The sequence below is a fragment of the Bombus fervidus genome, chromosome 7 (genome assembly GCF_041682495.2).
Source record: "Bombus fervidus isolate BK054 chromosome 7, iyBomFerv1, whole genome shotgun sequence".
NCBI lineage: Eukaryota > Metazoa > Arthropoda > Insecta > Hymenoptera > Apidae > Bombus > Bombus fervidus.
The window spans coordinates 5219307-5234974 of record NC_091523.1 but is presented as its reverse complement, the minus strand read 5'-3'; the positions used below and the strand labels follow the sequence as shown (position 1 = coordinate 5234974).

Below are 15668 nucleotides of genomic sequence, written 5' to 3'. Positions count from 1 at the left end.
ACCGCACCGCAGAGTGAAGGGAAAACCAGAGAGGCGAACAGCGAGGCGGCGAGCCAGACCTGCGCTGCCTCTACCGCTTCAGGCTTGAGGGTTAAGGCCCGTTACGCAACGTAATAACACAGTGAATTTTTTTTTTAAAAACGTCGTCCAGGTACAAACCAGTCGGAAACTCGGTACACACTTGTATAACCACTGAAAATTTATTTGTCATTTGTTTTATACTTATATTTTATTCAATGTCTATTTCATTAGTCATCTATTTATTAACGTAAATAAATTCTTGGGCAGCTTCATTATTGTTTCAAAATTCAACGTTCTTCATAGTAAAACAATAGTAAGCAATAGCAATATCGCTCAGAATGTATAGGATGTATAATAGAAAGAAGAAAGTAACATTATGTCTGAATACGCAAACAACAGGTCACTACGCAAGTAATATATTGTCATGTTTTCGCTCCATAAAGTAGAGAAATTCTGATAACAGTCAACTGTCGTTATCAACTCACAGCGACTTTAAGTTAAAATATTTCAATTCAATCCTTAGATATGTAGGTACTACTAATTGTAAACAAAACCCAAGTATATACATGTACATCAATGCTTTCTGATACTCTTTGTGTGCGCAAGCGTATATCGTGTATACAGCGTTGCCGAATTTCTATCAAGCAGAGAAAAATGGCCACCGACCAGGCATGGAGGGAAATGGGGAGTAAAAAAAAGTGAACATAGAGAGGGGAGAAAGGGAGAGATAAGAGAAGAGAGTTGGGAAGAGAGACAGAAGCCAGTGTAAGAGAGACGCGTGAAAGCCTCTGATACAGTGTGCAAAAGAGGGGACAAGGTGAAGAGGAGGATACTCGACTCAGTAGCGTAACTATCATGAAGCAAATATGTATAAGGTATAAAGCAACAGATATATATAATGGAAACTGGTCAATTTGCAGTTCTTGGTAAAATTACGAAATAATGTATCCAAGTAAAAAACATGGGTATAGTGTCAAAGTTTAGAAAAGAGAAATTCGAAAATTTAATACAATTGTAAGAACTATTTTTAATTCATTATTTAATTTAAATGTAGATTTACGTATGAATGTAAAAACTATTGAATATAACATAAGCATGATAAAGCAAGACAAAAAGGAAATTTTAAAAGATGTATAAAAACGAACAAAAATATTTTAATTAAGTATATATGTATTATAGTAAAATATTGTAATTAAGTATGTATGTATAACGTATATAATTATGTATATTAATATTGTCGTGTATAGAAGACTATCTGTGATTAGTATATCAATGTATTCACAAATATTTTTCGCTGTATGTGTTAAAGTAACAAAAATTATGCATTTTGGCAAACCTATAATTTATAACATTAATTTTTAATAATCTCAAAAATATTTTATCGTTATGTATTCATAAACTGTATTAGTGTAAAACTAAATGGCGATTACAGTCGATTAATAGTTAATAATATCAGCTTGAATAGTTTTTTGCAGTCTACGTTGTACTGAACATATTATTCAGAAAAATAAAAGTGTATTACTGAAAAGAAGTTCTCGTTTACCCTGCTGCAGCGGGTATTTTTTTGTGAAGGCTTGAGAAGGGAATCGAACGACCGTATTTCCCCTCTCTTGATTACGCCACTGGCTCGACCCAGCGAGGCAGCACGGACAACCGGGTGCGCTGTTGCCAAGCGGAAATCACAAACCTACGGCATTTTCTTCTTCCACGAAGAGGAAGACGAAGACATGTATTCGTTTGCCGTGTTGCCTTCTGCATCAACCAAGCTCAAAAACAACCATCTCCATAATTGTGCGTCAATTTATTAATCTTATTTAACAATACTATCCTCAATATAAACTATCAGTAGTATCGATCGATGTAGTAAACGAATCTATACATCATTTGTACTACCATCACCATCACCATCACTAACATTAATCAACGTTAAAAAATATTTTTGTCGATTAGTTCATGTCCTTTTCAGACACAGTGAGGTAAATATAGGATTATATATAAATATATATATATTAATAAATACCAAACATTTTCTTTTATTCAAAATGAACCTCCTGTTTTCATAAGCCTTTCAATCAAATAAGGACGGTACATACATGTGTGTGTGTGTACTATATACGATACAGAAATGCTAAAGATTATTGCACTAATTTGCATTAAAAAATCAATATGTCTAATAAGTGAAATTCTGGAATAACCAGAAAAAGATTTTAGTATTTACTTTCACTGTTACTATTACAATATCGATAATTGACACGTTTTATAAAAGTCAGAGAAATTGTGATAGATCGACTGGAATGTCATTTTCCAGTATTTCTGCATTTACAATAACAAGAATTTAAATTATCTATCTCTTCAATGCACATAACGATCATTTGATTATAGATTATATATATTTATATACATTGCTAATTTTAAGAATATACTATACATACATGTACTACTTGAAACAATTAAATAATCATCAAATCAAAAATAGATAAAATATTACAGTTCTGACATTCTCAAGAAATACTTGTTTTATATAATACATATTACAAGAATCCGTAATGTTCCATATTTCAACAATAGAACATCTATAAATATTGCATTGCTGATTATTATAGATAAATTTTATATTTTCACAGATCAATAATATGTACATAGTACTTGAAATATCAGATCCTAAACTAAAATAACTTTTAACTCGCAAAAGATCATTATTAATTTCATTGCTACCGCTTTTATTTATTATAAATGCGTAACTTTTGCGAAATCTTTCAATTAAGTTAAAAAAAATGTTTAACAGACGTCCATAAATTTATCAAAAGAATTTATATAAACATCTTTTCCTTTGATCAAGATTTTTGAGCAAGTAATTTTGATTTTCTTAAAAACTCGGGTTTTTCATCGATTAGAAATATTTAGCAATATATGCATGAAACTATGCTTCTATATGTCTAATCAGTTCTGTTGATTATCTGTAACACTTCTATTCCTTATTATCCAATATCCATTGCTATTGAGGATAGTGCGTACGGAACAAAGTTTCGCAGGAAGTGATTAGAATTTTAACTGCGTAAAACTACTATCTAGACTTCCTGCTACACATCATCTGATACAAGCTAAATTTAGTGAGAGTAAAGATTTATTTAATGAAAACAAATTCTAACGGACGAAAAAATCAATATCAACTTATATATATATATATATATATAATACATAATACAGTATATAATAATGTATATAATACAGTTTCTGCAAAAATTCATAAAAAAAAAAGATTTGATAAATTAACATTTTTGAACTAACATACATAATTTATTAAGAACTCACTAATAGTTTACAGAATGCTTTTTTTTTTTATTTCTTAAATAATTCAATCAACGAAAAAGTATATCATACATATGAAAACGTTTGTAAGAATAAATTCTTTGCATAAGAACTTCGAAATAAATGAGCACTGTTCTTTCAAGAAACTTACGCAACCAAGTTACAAAAAGTTAAAAGTATGAGACGATTAAATACAGGATAAATTATATTTCATTAATAAATAAGGATCAAAACTAGTTTATTACTTATCTTTTAAAGTTCGAAATAAAATAATATCACTAAAAATATTATTATTTTATATGCTTTCTGCTCGCTACTCTTCGCATAGAAGAAATAATTGCAAAGCTAAATTTGCAAGTGTACAGATACAAGATTAAATTATTACATGTATTACGATTATTCCTCCATGTTTCAGATACTGCCTCAGAAGTGAAACGCGTGCCTTTTAAAGTAACAGATTAAATATACGCTTTTGTTTAAAAAAGGAATTATGTTCGACGATATCCGACTTAACGACCTCGAAAAAATCACGTAAATCACAGTTTTATAAAATTTCTTCGTGACGATTTTTAAGTAAAGGAAAATGAAAGCAACAATTGTACACTATAAAAAGAAGAGCTTGTACGTGAGTGCTTATTCCCTGTTAATGTCGTTAGCGTATCGAGACAAGAATATCGATGGAGCAATACCACAGTGGTCAGTTTCGACAAATCCATGTTGAAAAAAAAGTCAATATGAAATGGAGGTCGATAGCGTGATGACCTCGAAGCCAATCGGGAATTTTACAATGCCGTGGCCTCTCGCACGAAAGAACATGCTCGTGGTATTTGTGTATATATATATCAAAGGATGCTCTGTTGCCACGTCTTGATTCAGTATAGATTACAGACCAATAAAATAAGTTTTCCTCATGAATCCTTGGCTTTACGCTGCACTATTGATAAATCTTAAGGCAACGTCAGCGATATGAGCATATCTCTTTACTTTACGTGAACCACTCGCTTTAGTCCTCCCATGAGGCGATCAAAATTAATATGTATTATTATATGTTTGTATGTACATTACTATATTATATACATATTATGTATATATATTTAATTTGGATTGTCCGCGACCAGACCAACTATTAATCGATAACTAAACTTGTAGCATTAAAAATTGAATAGCTTTGATAAGAAAAATTAATTACAATTTATTTCATTTAAAGAATTACACAATAAAAATATACTTAACTTAGGAAGATCTTTCTCTTAGGTGTTATACACGTACAACACCTACAACGCGAATAGCGACTATCAACAGGTTTAAGGACTGGTGCAAATAAATGATGCAATATGGTATGGTTACGATTCCGCATTAGTGACACTGTACGTTTCAGCAGATTTATATTTCTAATAAGAGAATCATTCACTTGTTTGTATTGCATCATTCGAAGGATGAATCTTTTTAAAATTATGACGATGTATACACATCGCTATTTGCCTAGATCGGGCATAATATGTGATAGAAATATGACAACCACACGACAAATGTGAAATCGTTTTAGGATCTATTTTGACAATTACATTTTCAAGGAAATTAGGAAATCACAAATATATCAAATGTATATGATCAACTTTCTGCGAGGTAGAAGATATTAAGACTATGTTGTATCGAAAACGAACAATGCAAAGAAGAAACAAATAATATTCCGGATTCCTATAGTTAAACGCTCATTGTCAGCAATATGTACGTAGAATCTATTTAGATATTTTTACTCTTCACTAAACTTTTGTGAAGATCATCGTCGATGTTTCACGGTCTATATCATATAAACATTAAAATTTTGATTGTTACATTAGATTATATTGTTTTGTATGTACGTATGTCATATTATAATTATAAGTATATGTAATGTACGCGCACATTAGAGACTTAATTTTTCCACTATCAAATAATAATCATAACATAGAAAGGGTAAGTCTAGCGTGTGTATACGTATGTAAGAACATGGATATATCATGAACATAGATAAGGTAAAATTGAGGAGAATACTCCGCAATTTAATTTGTCACTTTATCTCAAATGGAGTAGGTTTTGTATAATTTGTTCATAAAATAAAGAATGAAATGAAAATAAACTCCAGTTTAAATGGAAATCCAAGGAAAATATACCAAACAGTTTCACATGCAAAAGATTAAATTTAAATGGAAACTTTTAAAAAGATGCTATGTGAATTATATTGAATTAAATGAAATTGTATAAAGAGAAAATTCAATGTTTTTTCTAAACCGTTTTAAATCAAACCGTTATTTGTATAATATGTATATACATATATAACATGTTTATATTTTCAATTTTACCAATTTCTGTGATTAAACCATAAAGGAACAAAGCTGTTTACATGATCAGTATCTACTCATACGTTCTATGACTACTTTGCTCATGTGTTTGTATTTTACGTATTTATCGAAGACAAATATGCAAATACTTGCTTAATTGTGTACATAAAAATATAAAAATATAAATTTGCATAAATATTCACAATCTACGAATAAATATTAGAAAACTTGCATACGAAATTAAAACATATACATCTGTTAGAGGGCAGCACAAGATAGTCAGTTACAGATCAAAAATGAACAAAATGAGCGCTGCGAGCAAACCGGTCGACGTGTTCTTGATACGAAGGTTTTCATGAAGTACAAATTTTATACTTAATGTTTGTTATAATAAAAATTACTCGAATAATATACAAGTTGTATTTAATACAAAATGAAAGCTTACCTCCTTTTTTTGTTTATATGTTGAATACATAGTCAAATTCAAATTGTAGCTGCTGTATCCAACCTCTAACAATATAACCGACAGGGTAGACTCGAGGTCTTAATTCTCAGAAAAAAGTCACTTGTCGCTTCATAGTAATTATGCACTCACTTTTTCGACACTATCACCCCGTAAATTTTTCTTTTTGAAACAAAGATAATAATTTCACAAACACTTTTTCAACGACATATTCAGGAACGAAATTGTCAATCACGGAACAACCGCATGGCATGGCGACCGCGGTTACAACTCGACGTATATGTACAGTGTTTTAAACGATACGTCACATCCTTAATCCTTGATACTATTGGTTGCTTTGAAAAGAGTCAACCAATCAGTTTTGGAAGTTTTTTATTACGCGGGAAAGTAAAGTAAATTCCGTTAGAAATGTTGAAAATACTTTTAAGAAGTCAAGCATATGCTCTTTTTTTGACAAGTTTAGATATATATCAACCTAAAGACAAATGTAACATTTTTCTTAGAACAATTAAATATAAAAGTCGAATAAAATATTATTATCGTATAAATTACATAAAACAATAATGAACACATATACTTCGATTATATGCAGCCGCCATTGCGCCACTATTTGGATCGGATTCAAATGTCTATTGCTTTAACTGTGTTGTATGTATATTATTTATAACATACTTGCGGAAAGAAAATAATTTTCACTACTTATATGCATATATGTATATAGTACTATTTATAGTATATATTGTATAGTTAGCTGTATTAATCTATAATATATTAATAATCATATTAATATTAATACATATAGAATAAAATCATATTAATTATTTATGGCAAACTAGAAAACAATACTAATACAAAATAAAAGTTGGACAAATAAAAAAGTATATATATTCTATATATTTGTTTAATGAAAATAAAAATGGACTTAAATATATAAAAATATACATATCTTGATATATGCACATATCATATGTACATATATAAATATATTTCATATATAAAATTCATTTACATATATAAAATTTACATATTTCTATATGTAAATAAATGTCAATGCAAATTTTTGAAAAATGCTGTTTTTAAATATTATTATTTATACGTACTTACATAAGTACATACATGTGTAAGTACGTATGTACATATTTACTACACAAGTATATGTTATGACATTTTTATTAGTAGTTATTAGTATTTACAAAGATAGCATTGCATATGCAATGAAACTTTTATTAGCAGTTGTTAGTATATACAAAGATAGCATTTAAATAAATTTTACTTCATTAATTATGTACAGTAACAACATACAGCATTTTTAAGCACTAAAACGAAATTAATTTATGTAAGTAAATCAATTATTATATTTATTGTTAGATGTAATAAGTGAAAAAAATTAATTGGAAAATTTGGAGTGAATAGGAGGGGCATTCATAGTAACGCGTAACTTTAAAAGATGGCAGCACCAGAAATACGCGTACCTCGGCTTGATATGTAGATTACAGAATTTGAAAGCTTTCATGTAAACTTTTTATAATTTATGAAAAATTAACAAATGAAATGAAAATTAAAACGTCCTTATTATTTGAAATACAGGCTGATCCAAGATTAACAGATGTTTATTAAACCTATAACCAAATGATGAATTATTTAAATAATTCGATAGGTGGTGCAGTGACTGGTGATTCTGGTTTACAATTGAACAATGTAGAAATATTATATACTAAAGTGCAACGAGTTTATATGAAGCCACAAAATAAAGAAGAACGTCAACGTGAGCTAAGGGTTAATGTGGAAAGCCATGCGGGTATTAGTCCTGTATGTCGCAAGGTAGCATACATTTTAATGTTTGCATTAGCCTATAATTTGTTGATATACTAAACGATAGTTGGAGATATATTTTTATTATTTAATAATATATTGCGTATTTATATTACAGAGTTTATGTGTTTTGTTAGCAGATGACGATGATCCTTGTTTTCTTTATTCTTTATTCATCACAGAAGATGATTTCAAAATTTTGAAATCTCAACAAGGATTATTAGTAGATTTTGATAATTTTGCGACTCAACTAATATATTTATTAGAGCAATGTCAAATACCTGCTACAAATCTATCAAAAGCACCACCAAAGTTTTTGTTGTTATTAGCAGAAGAAGGTGGAGAATGGATGTTAAAATTAGTTGAAACAAATAATTTTAAACATTTATGTCATTTGAGCCTAAATATATCACCTGCAAGTGATTCAGATTTGAAAACACACATGGCCATGAAAATTAAACACTTGAAGGAAAATATTTTACAACAAAATAGAGATGCACTTGCACTTGAAACAAGATTGAATGACTTATTAAATAAAGTAGAAACAAAAACTAGGGAGTTGGACCAATTGGAACAAAAGTATATAACAGAAAAAAGTCAAATGCAAATACTTTCATCGGAACAAATAGGCCTTGAAAAAGATAAGTATGTAGCAACATTTATATAATTATGTGTGGTCATATACATGAAATATTTATTAAGGATTTTTAAACTTCGGTAGGTTTGCCAAAGCACAGTTGGAGTGGCAGTGTCAAAGTGAAAAACAAAAAATAGAAATAGAACGTAGGCATACAGAAATGATAAAACAGCTTCATACTGAACTGGCAGAATTACGTACACAAAATTCAACGTACAAAGATAAGTTATCTCTTCTTGAAGCAACTAATGTGGAACAACTTAAACAGCTGCAAAATCTTGAAAAAGACCTTAATATTACTCAGAGAGATTTGAATCTACTGAAAAAACAAAATTCTAAATTAGATACAGATTATCATGACAGAGATAAATCGGTAAATAGTTTGAGAACAAAAGTTGCTGTACTTGAACAAGAATTAAAAGATAAAGGTATACTTATTACCAAACATACCGAAATGTTAAAAACTGCCAAAGAACAAAAACAGCACCTTGAAGATCTTCTAACTGAAAAAGAAGGTCAGTTACAACGCAAACAAAATTCTTTACGAAATTTAAGTGATGATTTGGTTAAAGCTAATGAAATATTAACAAAATTACAAAACGAACTTGCTTCAACAAAATCTAAATTAAAATTAAGAACCAGTATAGCACTTGAACAAGAAAGGTTATTAGATACTAAACAAAAAGAAGTTGGTCAATTAGAAAACAAAATGGAGAATTTAGTGAAAGAAACAAAAGATGCAAAAACAGAGATTGAAAATTTGAAAGAACAGCTCAAAACTCAACAGAATCAGTTAGAGGAGAAAGAAAAAATAATAAAGAATAATGATAATGGTAATTAAGTATTTTTAATACATTTTATTATAAAATTTTTGATTAATGATGTATACACAGAACAATAATTTTAAATTATTAAATATTATTAGTTATATTATTTCTGTTTCTGTAATATTTAATATTATTATATTTAATATTATTCAGAAAAATAATATTTAGTATTCTATTTTAGTATCTTAGAAGAAATTGCATTATATATTTAATATTATTCTTTTATATTCTTGCAGTAATAAGTTGGTTAAATCGACGATTAGCAGATAGCCAATCTCCACTACAAAATGCTACTGTAGCAGCACCAATTACAGTACCATCTTCAACTCATTTAACATTACCTCGAACGAATAAATTAATTAGTAATAAATATGAAACACGTACATCTGCACCCAATATAGTACAATCGAATGCATTATCTGGATTACCACTGAGAAATCCCATTGTACAAAATCCAAATATTAATCAAACCACACGTATGACAGCACGATCAATGGGTGTTGGTGTTACTGATAATACAATGGGCATATCAACGTTTAATAAAAGTGGTCAAATTTCGAGTACAAGTACACCTATGGAACGTATCAATTCTTTGAACAAGTTATCTGGAAATGTCGCAGGTTCGTCTTTGGTACCAGTCGCTGTAGAAAATAATAATTCATCTGTACCACCAAATGGTACAAAGATAAAAAGTACAAGTGTCACACTACAGAGTGGATTAAGAAGGGCAGGTTTATCTGATAAGCCAATTTTACCATCTGCATATTTTCCTAAAACATTACATTGATTAAATATACAACAAAGACTATCCAGTAATATACATCAAAGTTGTGATGCCATATAAAAACATATCAGAATATAATATTATGTATAGGATAAAAGGTTATTGTTTCAAGTTTAATGTTGGAAAACAGTACAAAATAGTTATGCAAAGCAAATGATGTTAAAACATATTTTGAATTTTATATCTAAAGATATTATTTTTATAAATTTATATGCATGTATTATGAGGAAATGATAGACATACTCATTTCTTATTATTTTTCCTGTTTAAGTGATTTAATTCGGTGTTTATTGCTAAAAGATAATAATGTAATAAAAATCATAAAAATCTATATTTTTGCAAGTACATAATTTGCTTCTATATTCGCTAAAAAAAAAAAAAAAGGTAAATGTTGGGACGCATAATCATCTCAGATATGATAACAAATAATATAGAATATTAATTACTAATCATTACATGCACATAATATTTTTTAATAACACTGTGTCAATTCATCACTGTTTTTATATAACTACTTTATCGTGAATTTCAAATTTTAGATCAACAAAATGCTATATAAGGATTTAATTAACATTTTGTCTCAAAATTAAATACCGTTTGTTATTATAGTTCATAAAATCATAATCTTATTCTTTAAATAGGTACCTGGGAAAGCTTTTATCGTACAGATTAAAGTGTGTATATATCGTAGTTGTTATAAATTTTTTAAGCTATGTTAATCTCTAGTAAACTAAATAAATGTATTGAATAATTAGAATGTCTTATGATAAAATTAGATTAGCAGAATTTGTTATAAATTTACATTTAGTAAAATTCATGTAATATTGTCTTAAAATAAATGTATATTTTTTATAACTTTGTAATAATAAAAGCGATTTGTACGTATTTTGTATCAGGTATTTTTAGAAATAGTCGTATTTAGCAGATGTAATATAATATTTTTTCAGTATTTTTAAAATAGATAACGAAAATAAGATGTTAATACAAATAAAATGAACTAGAAGCTTCAACAAATTGTACAATTTTTATAAATACAGGGCGTCCTAAAATATTGACAACAAACTTTAGGAGCATGTAATCATAAGAACAAACAGAAAGGTCTTAATAAACAGGAGTCGAAATACCATTAGTTTCGGAATTACAAGATGTTTTTATCAGTAAAACATTACCTTTATAGCATACATATGTTCAATACGTTCTCCGTTCATTTGAATACACACTTCGACATATTTCCTTATAGAAGCGCGCACATGTTGAAAGATCCTCGGCATTTCTCTTATATATCTCTTGGCAGCAGTTTTCGATTCGTTGTATTACCTCATTTACGAAGCAACTGGTTTACTATGCACTATATTTTTGTACGCTAAACATCTCGTAATTCCAAAATTAATGTTTTTTTGACCCATGCTCATTAAGACATTTTTGCTTGTTTTGATGATTAATACGTGCTTCTAAAGTTTGTTCCCAACAATTTAAAATACCCTGTATAATAAAAACTGTAAATATATCAAAAATATGTAGAAAAACAAAGTAATTGTAACATTTTATTATTCAAGAATCTCTTAATATTTGTTTTTCTACAATTTTTTATATGGTTATTTGTACAAATTTTGCTTATATATTTTCTTTCAGACATGAAATATTTCTAGTCTACAAGGTATTTGATACATATATTTCACTTTTTTCAATAATACAATAATGAAATTTCACTAAATTTCATATGCTGGTTATATATATATACAAAAAATATAATTGCATGTTTTTATATATCAAATTTTTATTAATGTTTAAAAACACTGCGACTAAGTTTTATGAGTACACATGTAAAATGTGTATTTGCTGGGTATAAGCCATATTGAAAGAGATTTGTTACATCGTATGGATGGATACATATAATAACAGTATTAAATACAATAAATATAAAATAACTTAATAAATGATTGATATATTTTATTACCTTTTGTACATAAAATTTTAATAAAATATATATTACATAAATACATGTACATATTTCTTACATACATTCTAAAATCTATCTCTAAAAATTAATAGAACTTGTAACACACTTTTAACATGTATGGTATGGAAATGAGAATTTTAAATATTAAATGTACAGAGTTTTCTCTATTAGTTATTACAAATGTAGTACTGAGAAATTATATAAAACAGAAATAACAATTATTTACAAGTATAATGCCAATATACACTATTCTCGATTTAAGTGTACACGCGCTATTAGCATTTCTTTAACTAGTGAAAATACCAAAAAATATTTTATATGAAAGCTGTTGAATTACATACTCGAAAGTTAATGAAATATATAGACTTGTTTTCAAGTGAAACTATACATTTTTATTACTACTGTCACCATCTTCTTTAATATTTAAAAATGAATTCAACGAGTATAACGAGTGTATTCGAAGAATGATTTGTTGAATATCTAACACTTAAATTGGACTTGCTATATACTTATAAAATATTTATTGAATAATTATTGAACTTCATAAAAGTAAATTTTAATGAAAATATATTCTATCAATAATTAATTTATAAGGAAGAAAATATTATAAACACTTTGTACGTAAAAAATAAAAATACGTGATTTATTAAAAATTCATTATTTATTAGTTTATATCAACTGAAAATGTTGGTGCATCACTCAGTGACAATTCTGTACATCCCACATCTAAGAGTGGGAGATCCATTCGTTTGCGCCTCCGTTCACACTTTGGACATGGTTTATAAGCATTTAAACATTCTGTGTGAAATACTGCATTACAGGCTCCACACTAAAATTACATAATATCTAATAACTTATTAAACTAGATTTTATTCATTATTACTATTTTTATATAATTATAATAAAAATATTTACTTACTCTGTATGTCGATTCCATGTCAAAAGGATAAATAACTTTTGGATTATTGCAAATTTCACATATAAAACCTTTCTGACTACAAAGCCAACAATTTATAACATGATTTCTTGCAAATTCTACTACTTTCTGCAGTTGTTGTGCAAGAATTCCATTGGATATATCATAAAGGTCAGAAACAGAATATTGATGAACATGTTCATATAAGTAATCTCTAGGTGCAACTTTTTTCTGTAAGGATTCGATTATAGGTTCACGGCATGTAAACAAATAAGCTCTTAATAAATTTAACTGAATTCTTAATGATTGTAATTGTGCCATACTATCTACAGCCATATAAATTCGTGGATTTAAGACTTTAAGATCTAGTAGTGTAGGGCAATCTTGTAAATATGCTGCAGCCTTATTGCAAACAGGGTAACATTTTAAATCCCAATTATGAATTACTCGTGATGGAATTAGATATTCATTTTGTGACATACAATTTAAACAATAATAGTTACCAGAGAAAGAGCAAACATGTGCTTTTGAAAAGGTCATACCAATTGCATGGCCACATTCAAAACAACTATAATCTTGTACATCCAAACCTTCCTCTTTGGGAAGTTTGCCCAGTTGTTCGTCAAAATTTATTGCAGCTTTATTTTCTGATTGAATTTTGATTCCATCATTAGATTGTTGTTTTTTTGGATATTTTTTTAAAAATTCTTGAAGATCTAGGACTGATGCATTTCCAACAGTATGATAGCTTTGAATAATTGCATCATAAGTAGGTCCATCACCAGGAGTACGAGCTGCATTTGTTCCAGAGTCATGAGATACTACAGATGAAGTCAACGAAGATTCACAATCTTCAAATGACGTAGACCAACCCAATCTTCCAATTAATGAATTCCCTACTGTAGTTGAAACAATATTTTGCAACGTTTCATGATTCTCTACAATATGTCCAACCCCCAAATCTTCAGTATTGTTGCATATATTAATTTCTGCATTATATTTTGGACTGCCATTATTTGAAATTTTCTTTTCTATTTCTTCTCCTGTTTGTAAATCTTGTTCTTCTTCTTCCTCCTTCAAAGACGGAGTTCCTCTTGAATTATTGGTTAAATGATCTATGCCAATGTTATTTGATTTCTTATTAGCTAATATAATTTTTAAAGCTTCATCTTCTGTGATACAACCTGCATTATTAAGAGCAGACTGTGATGAATTAAATGAACCTAAACTACCAATAGAACTAGCAGTTTCAACTTCATCAAAATTGTCACCATCTGTTAATTCTGTAGTTATTGTTTTTGCAATATCTACTGCACTAAATATTGGACAAGATTTCATTGGTGGTGACCATATGCCTGCTAATAGAAGAGGAGTATTTGACCAAAAATTTAATAAGCTGCTATTACAAGCTAGTTTAAAGCATATGTTGTCTAAACTTTCAATTAATCTCTGTGCAACTTCAACAAGGTCTGTATCTCTAATGAATGCAGATCGATTGTAGTATGGCTTTAAAGCTGAATTATCTCTTTTAATAGAACAAAAATAGCTAGCTAAAAGGCCTTCGTTTAAAGCTAATCGTATCCAAGCTCTGCAATATCCAACTTCTGTCGTAAGCTGACTTAATGTTTGTATTTGATCTATAATTTGTCGATGTGAAAATACCAACAGCGGACCCCAAAAACTTGGCTGTGGCACTGCATTGAAATCCGGGCCACTTAAAACTTCTGTTACTCGATTTAAAAGACTGTCTTTTAATCCATGTAGGAAGATAGCTTCCAAAACGGAGCACAGGGTCATACTTTCGTCGCAATTGCCAACTGTATCGTTTTCCTCCACTCCTGGTGCACTTTGCATTTCCATCACGCTGATATTTAACTGTTTTTGCAACGATTCTCTGATTAATACAATTCTCTTGTTCATTGGATTGACTGTTTTCAAAAATGAATTCATCTTTTCGAATTTGACGTTTCACAAGAGTAGTAGTTGCGCTATTATAGTTTCCTCTTTCAAGCATCTTTGTGATTATAATAGAAAAAGTTACCTAAATTTTAGAAGGTAACTCGATGAAATCACTAACTGTGGTAATGAGACGTAGTAGATATTATGTAAATTACATTGGCAGAACTCGAACATTACGCTGATACTAACAAAGAAACAAGGAAGTACCGTCAGAAAAAATACAAATCACAACGTGATAAGAAAAGCACGCGAACTTCGAACCAGTAATAACGCATGACAACGTAATCTCTTGATGAATGTGTGAGAAATAGGTTACGTCACACAATAACAAACTATTCAACCCTGTTTACTTTATATTTAACTTAAAAATTTACAAGCATTATCTTAAGATACGAACAATTAAATCAATTTTTAACATAATGATGATTCGTTACTTTCTGACACTTGAAACATTCCTTGGGTATTCTTTTACACAGATTATGAATCAGCAGCATTTCCGTCAGCTTCGTACTTTTCTTTGATAGTAATACATATCAATGCGATAGATTGCGCTGTGATATACATCAATGTGTGGTGTATCAGCTGGTGGTGACATTTGACATTGATATATATTCGAAAATGTTTTTAATACAAGTTAGTAATATTAATTAAGTATCAAT

General features: G+C 28.8%; 3 protein-coding genes across 9 annotated transcripts in view; 1 reads left to right on the top strand and 2 right to left on the bottom strand.

The window, feature by feature from the left end:
* Positions 1 to 6393, bottom strand: part of Ipk1 (Inositol phosphate kinase 1) — a 78183-nt gene extending 71790 nt beyond the window's left edge. For all 5 annotated transcript variants that reach the window (XM_072007258.1, XM_072007256.1, XM_072007257.1 and 2 more), the window contains exon 1: positions 6097 to 6393. The gene's annotated coding sequence lies outside the window, so the exon portion shown is untranslated. The remainder of the gene's footprint in view (positions 1 to 6096) is intronic.
* A 1136-nt stretch (positions 6394 to 7529) lies between these two features.
* On the top strand, positions 7530 to 11073 carry Sas-6 (Spindle assembly abnormal 6). Of its 3 annotated transcripts, XM_072006313.1 has the most exons (5): positions 7530 to 7627; positions 7702 to 7935; positions 8045 to 8571; positions 8648 to 9396; positions 9627 to 11073. In XM_072006313.1, exons 2-5 carry the CDS (start codon positions 7744 to 7746, stop codon positions 10175 to 10177), a joined length of 2019 nt encoding a protein of 672 aa, XP_071862414.1. In that variant the 5' UTR covers positions 7530 to 7627; positions 7702 to 7743; the 3' UTR covers positions 10178 to 11073. The 3 variants fall into 3 exon arrangements, with proteins under 3 accessions (XP_071862414.1, XP_071862413.1, XP_071862415.1); XM_072006312.1 differs by having other exon boundaries at positions 7570 to 7935; XM_072006314.1 differs by lacking the exon at positions 7530 to 7627 and having other exon boundaries at positions 7793 to 7935; positions 8067 to 8571.
* Positions 11074 to 12756: 1683 nt separating this feature from the next.
* On the bottom strand, positions 12757 to 15628 carry Plekhm1 (Pleckstrin homology and RUN domain containing M1). The gene is made up of 2 exons (XM_072006311.1): positions 13054 to 15628; positions 12757 to 12963 (listed from the first exon to the last, which is right to left on the bottom strand). The coding sequence occupies exons 1-2, from the start codon at positions 14998 to 15000 to the stop codon at positions 12799 to 12801; spliced, it is 2112 nt and encodes a 703-aa protein (XP_071862412.1). The 5' UTR covers positions 15001 to 15628; the 3' UTR covers positions 12757 to 12798.
* Positions 15629 to 15668: the final 40 nt, after the last annotated feature.

Coding starts and splice junctions, on each gene's coding strand:
- Sas-6 (XM_072006313.1), top strand. CDS start 7,744: ATGATGAATTATTTAAATAATTCGATAGGTGGTGCAGTGACTGGTGAT. Junction 8,572..8,647: donor ATAGGCCTTGAAAAAGATAA/GTATGTAGCAAC, acceptor AAACTTCGGTAG/GTTTGCCAAAGCACAGTTGG. Junction 9,397..9,626: donor AATAAAGAATAATGATAATG/GTAATTAAGTAT, acceptor ATATTCTTGCAG/TAATAAGTTGGTTAAATCGA.
- Plekhm1 (XM_072006311.1), bottom strand. CDS start 15,000: ATGAATTCATTTTTGAAAACAGTCAATCCAATGAACAAGAGAATTGTA. Junction 12,964..13,053: donor ACATGGAATCGACATACAGA/GTAAGTAAATAT, acceptor ATGTAATTTTAG/TGTGGAGCCTGTAATGCAGT.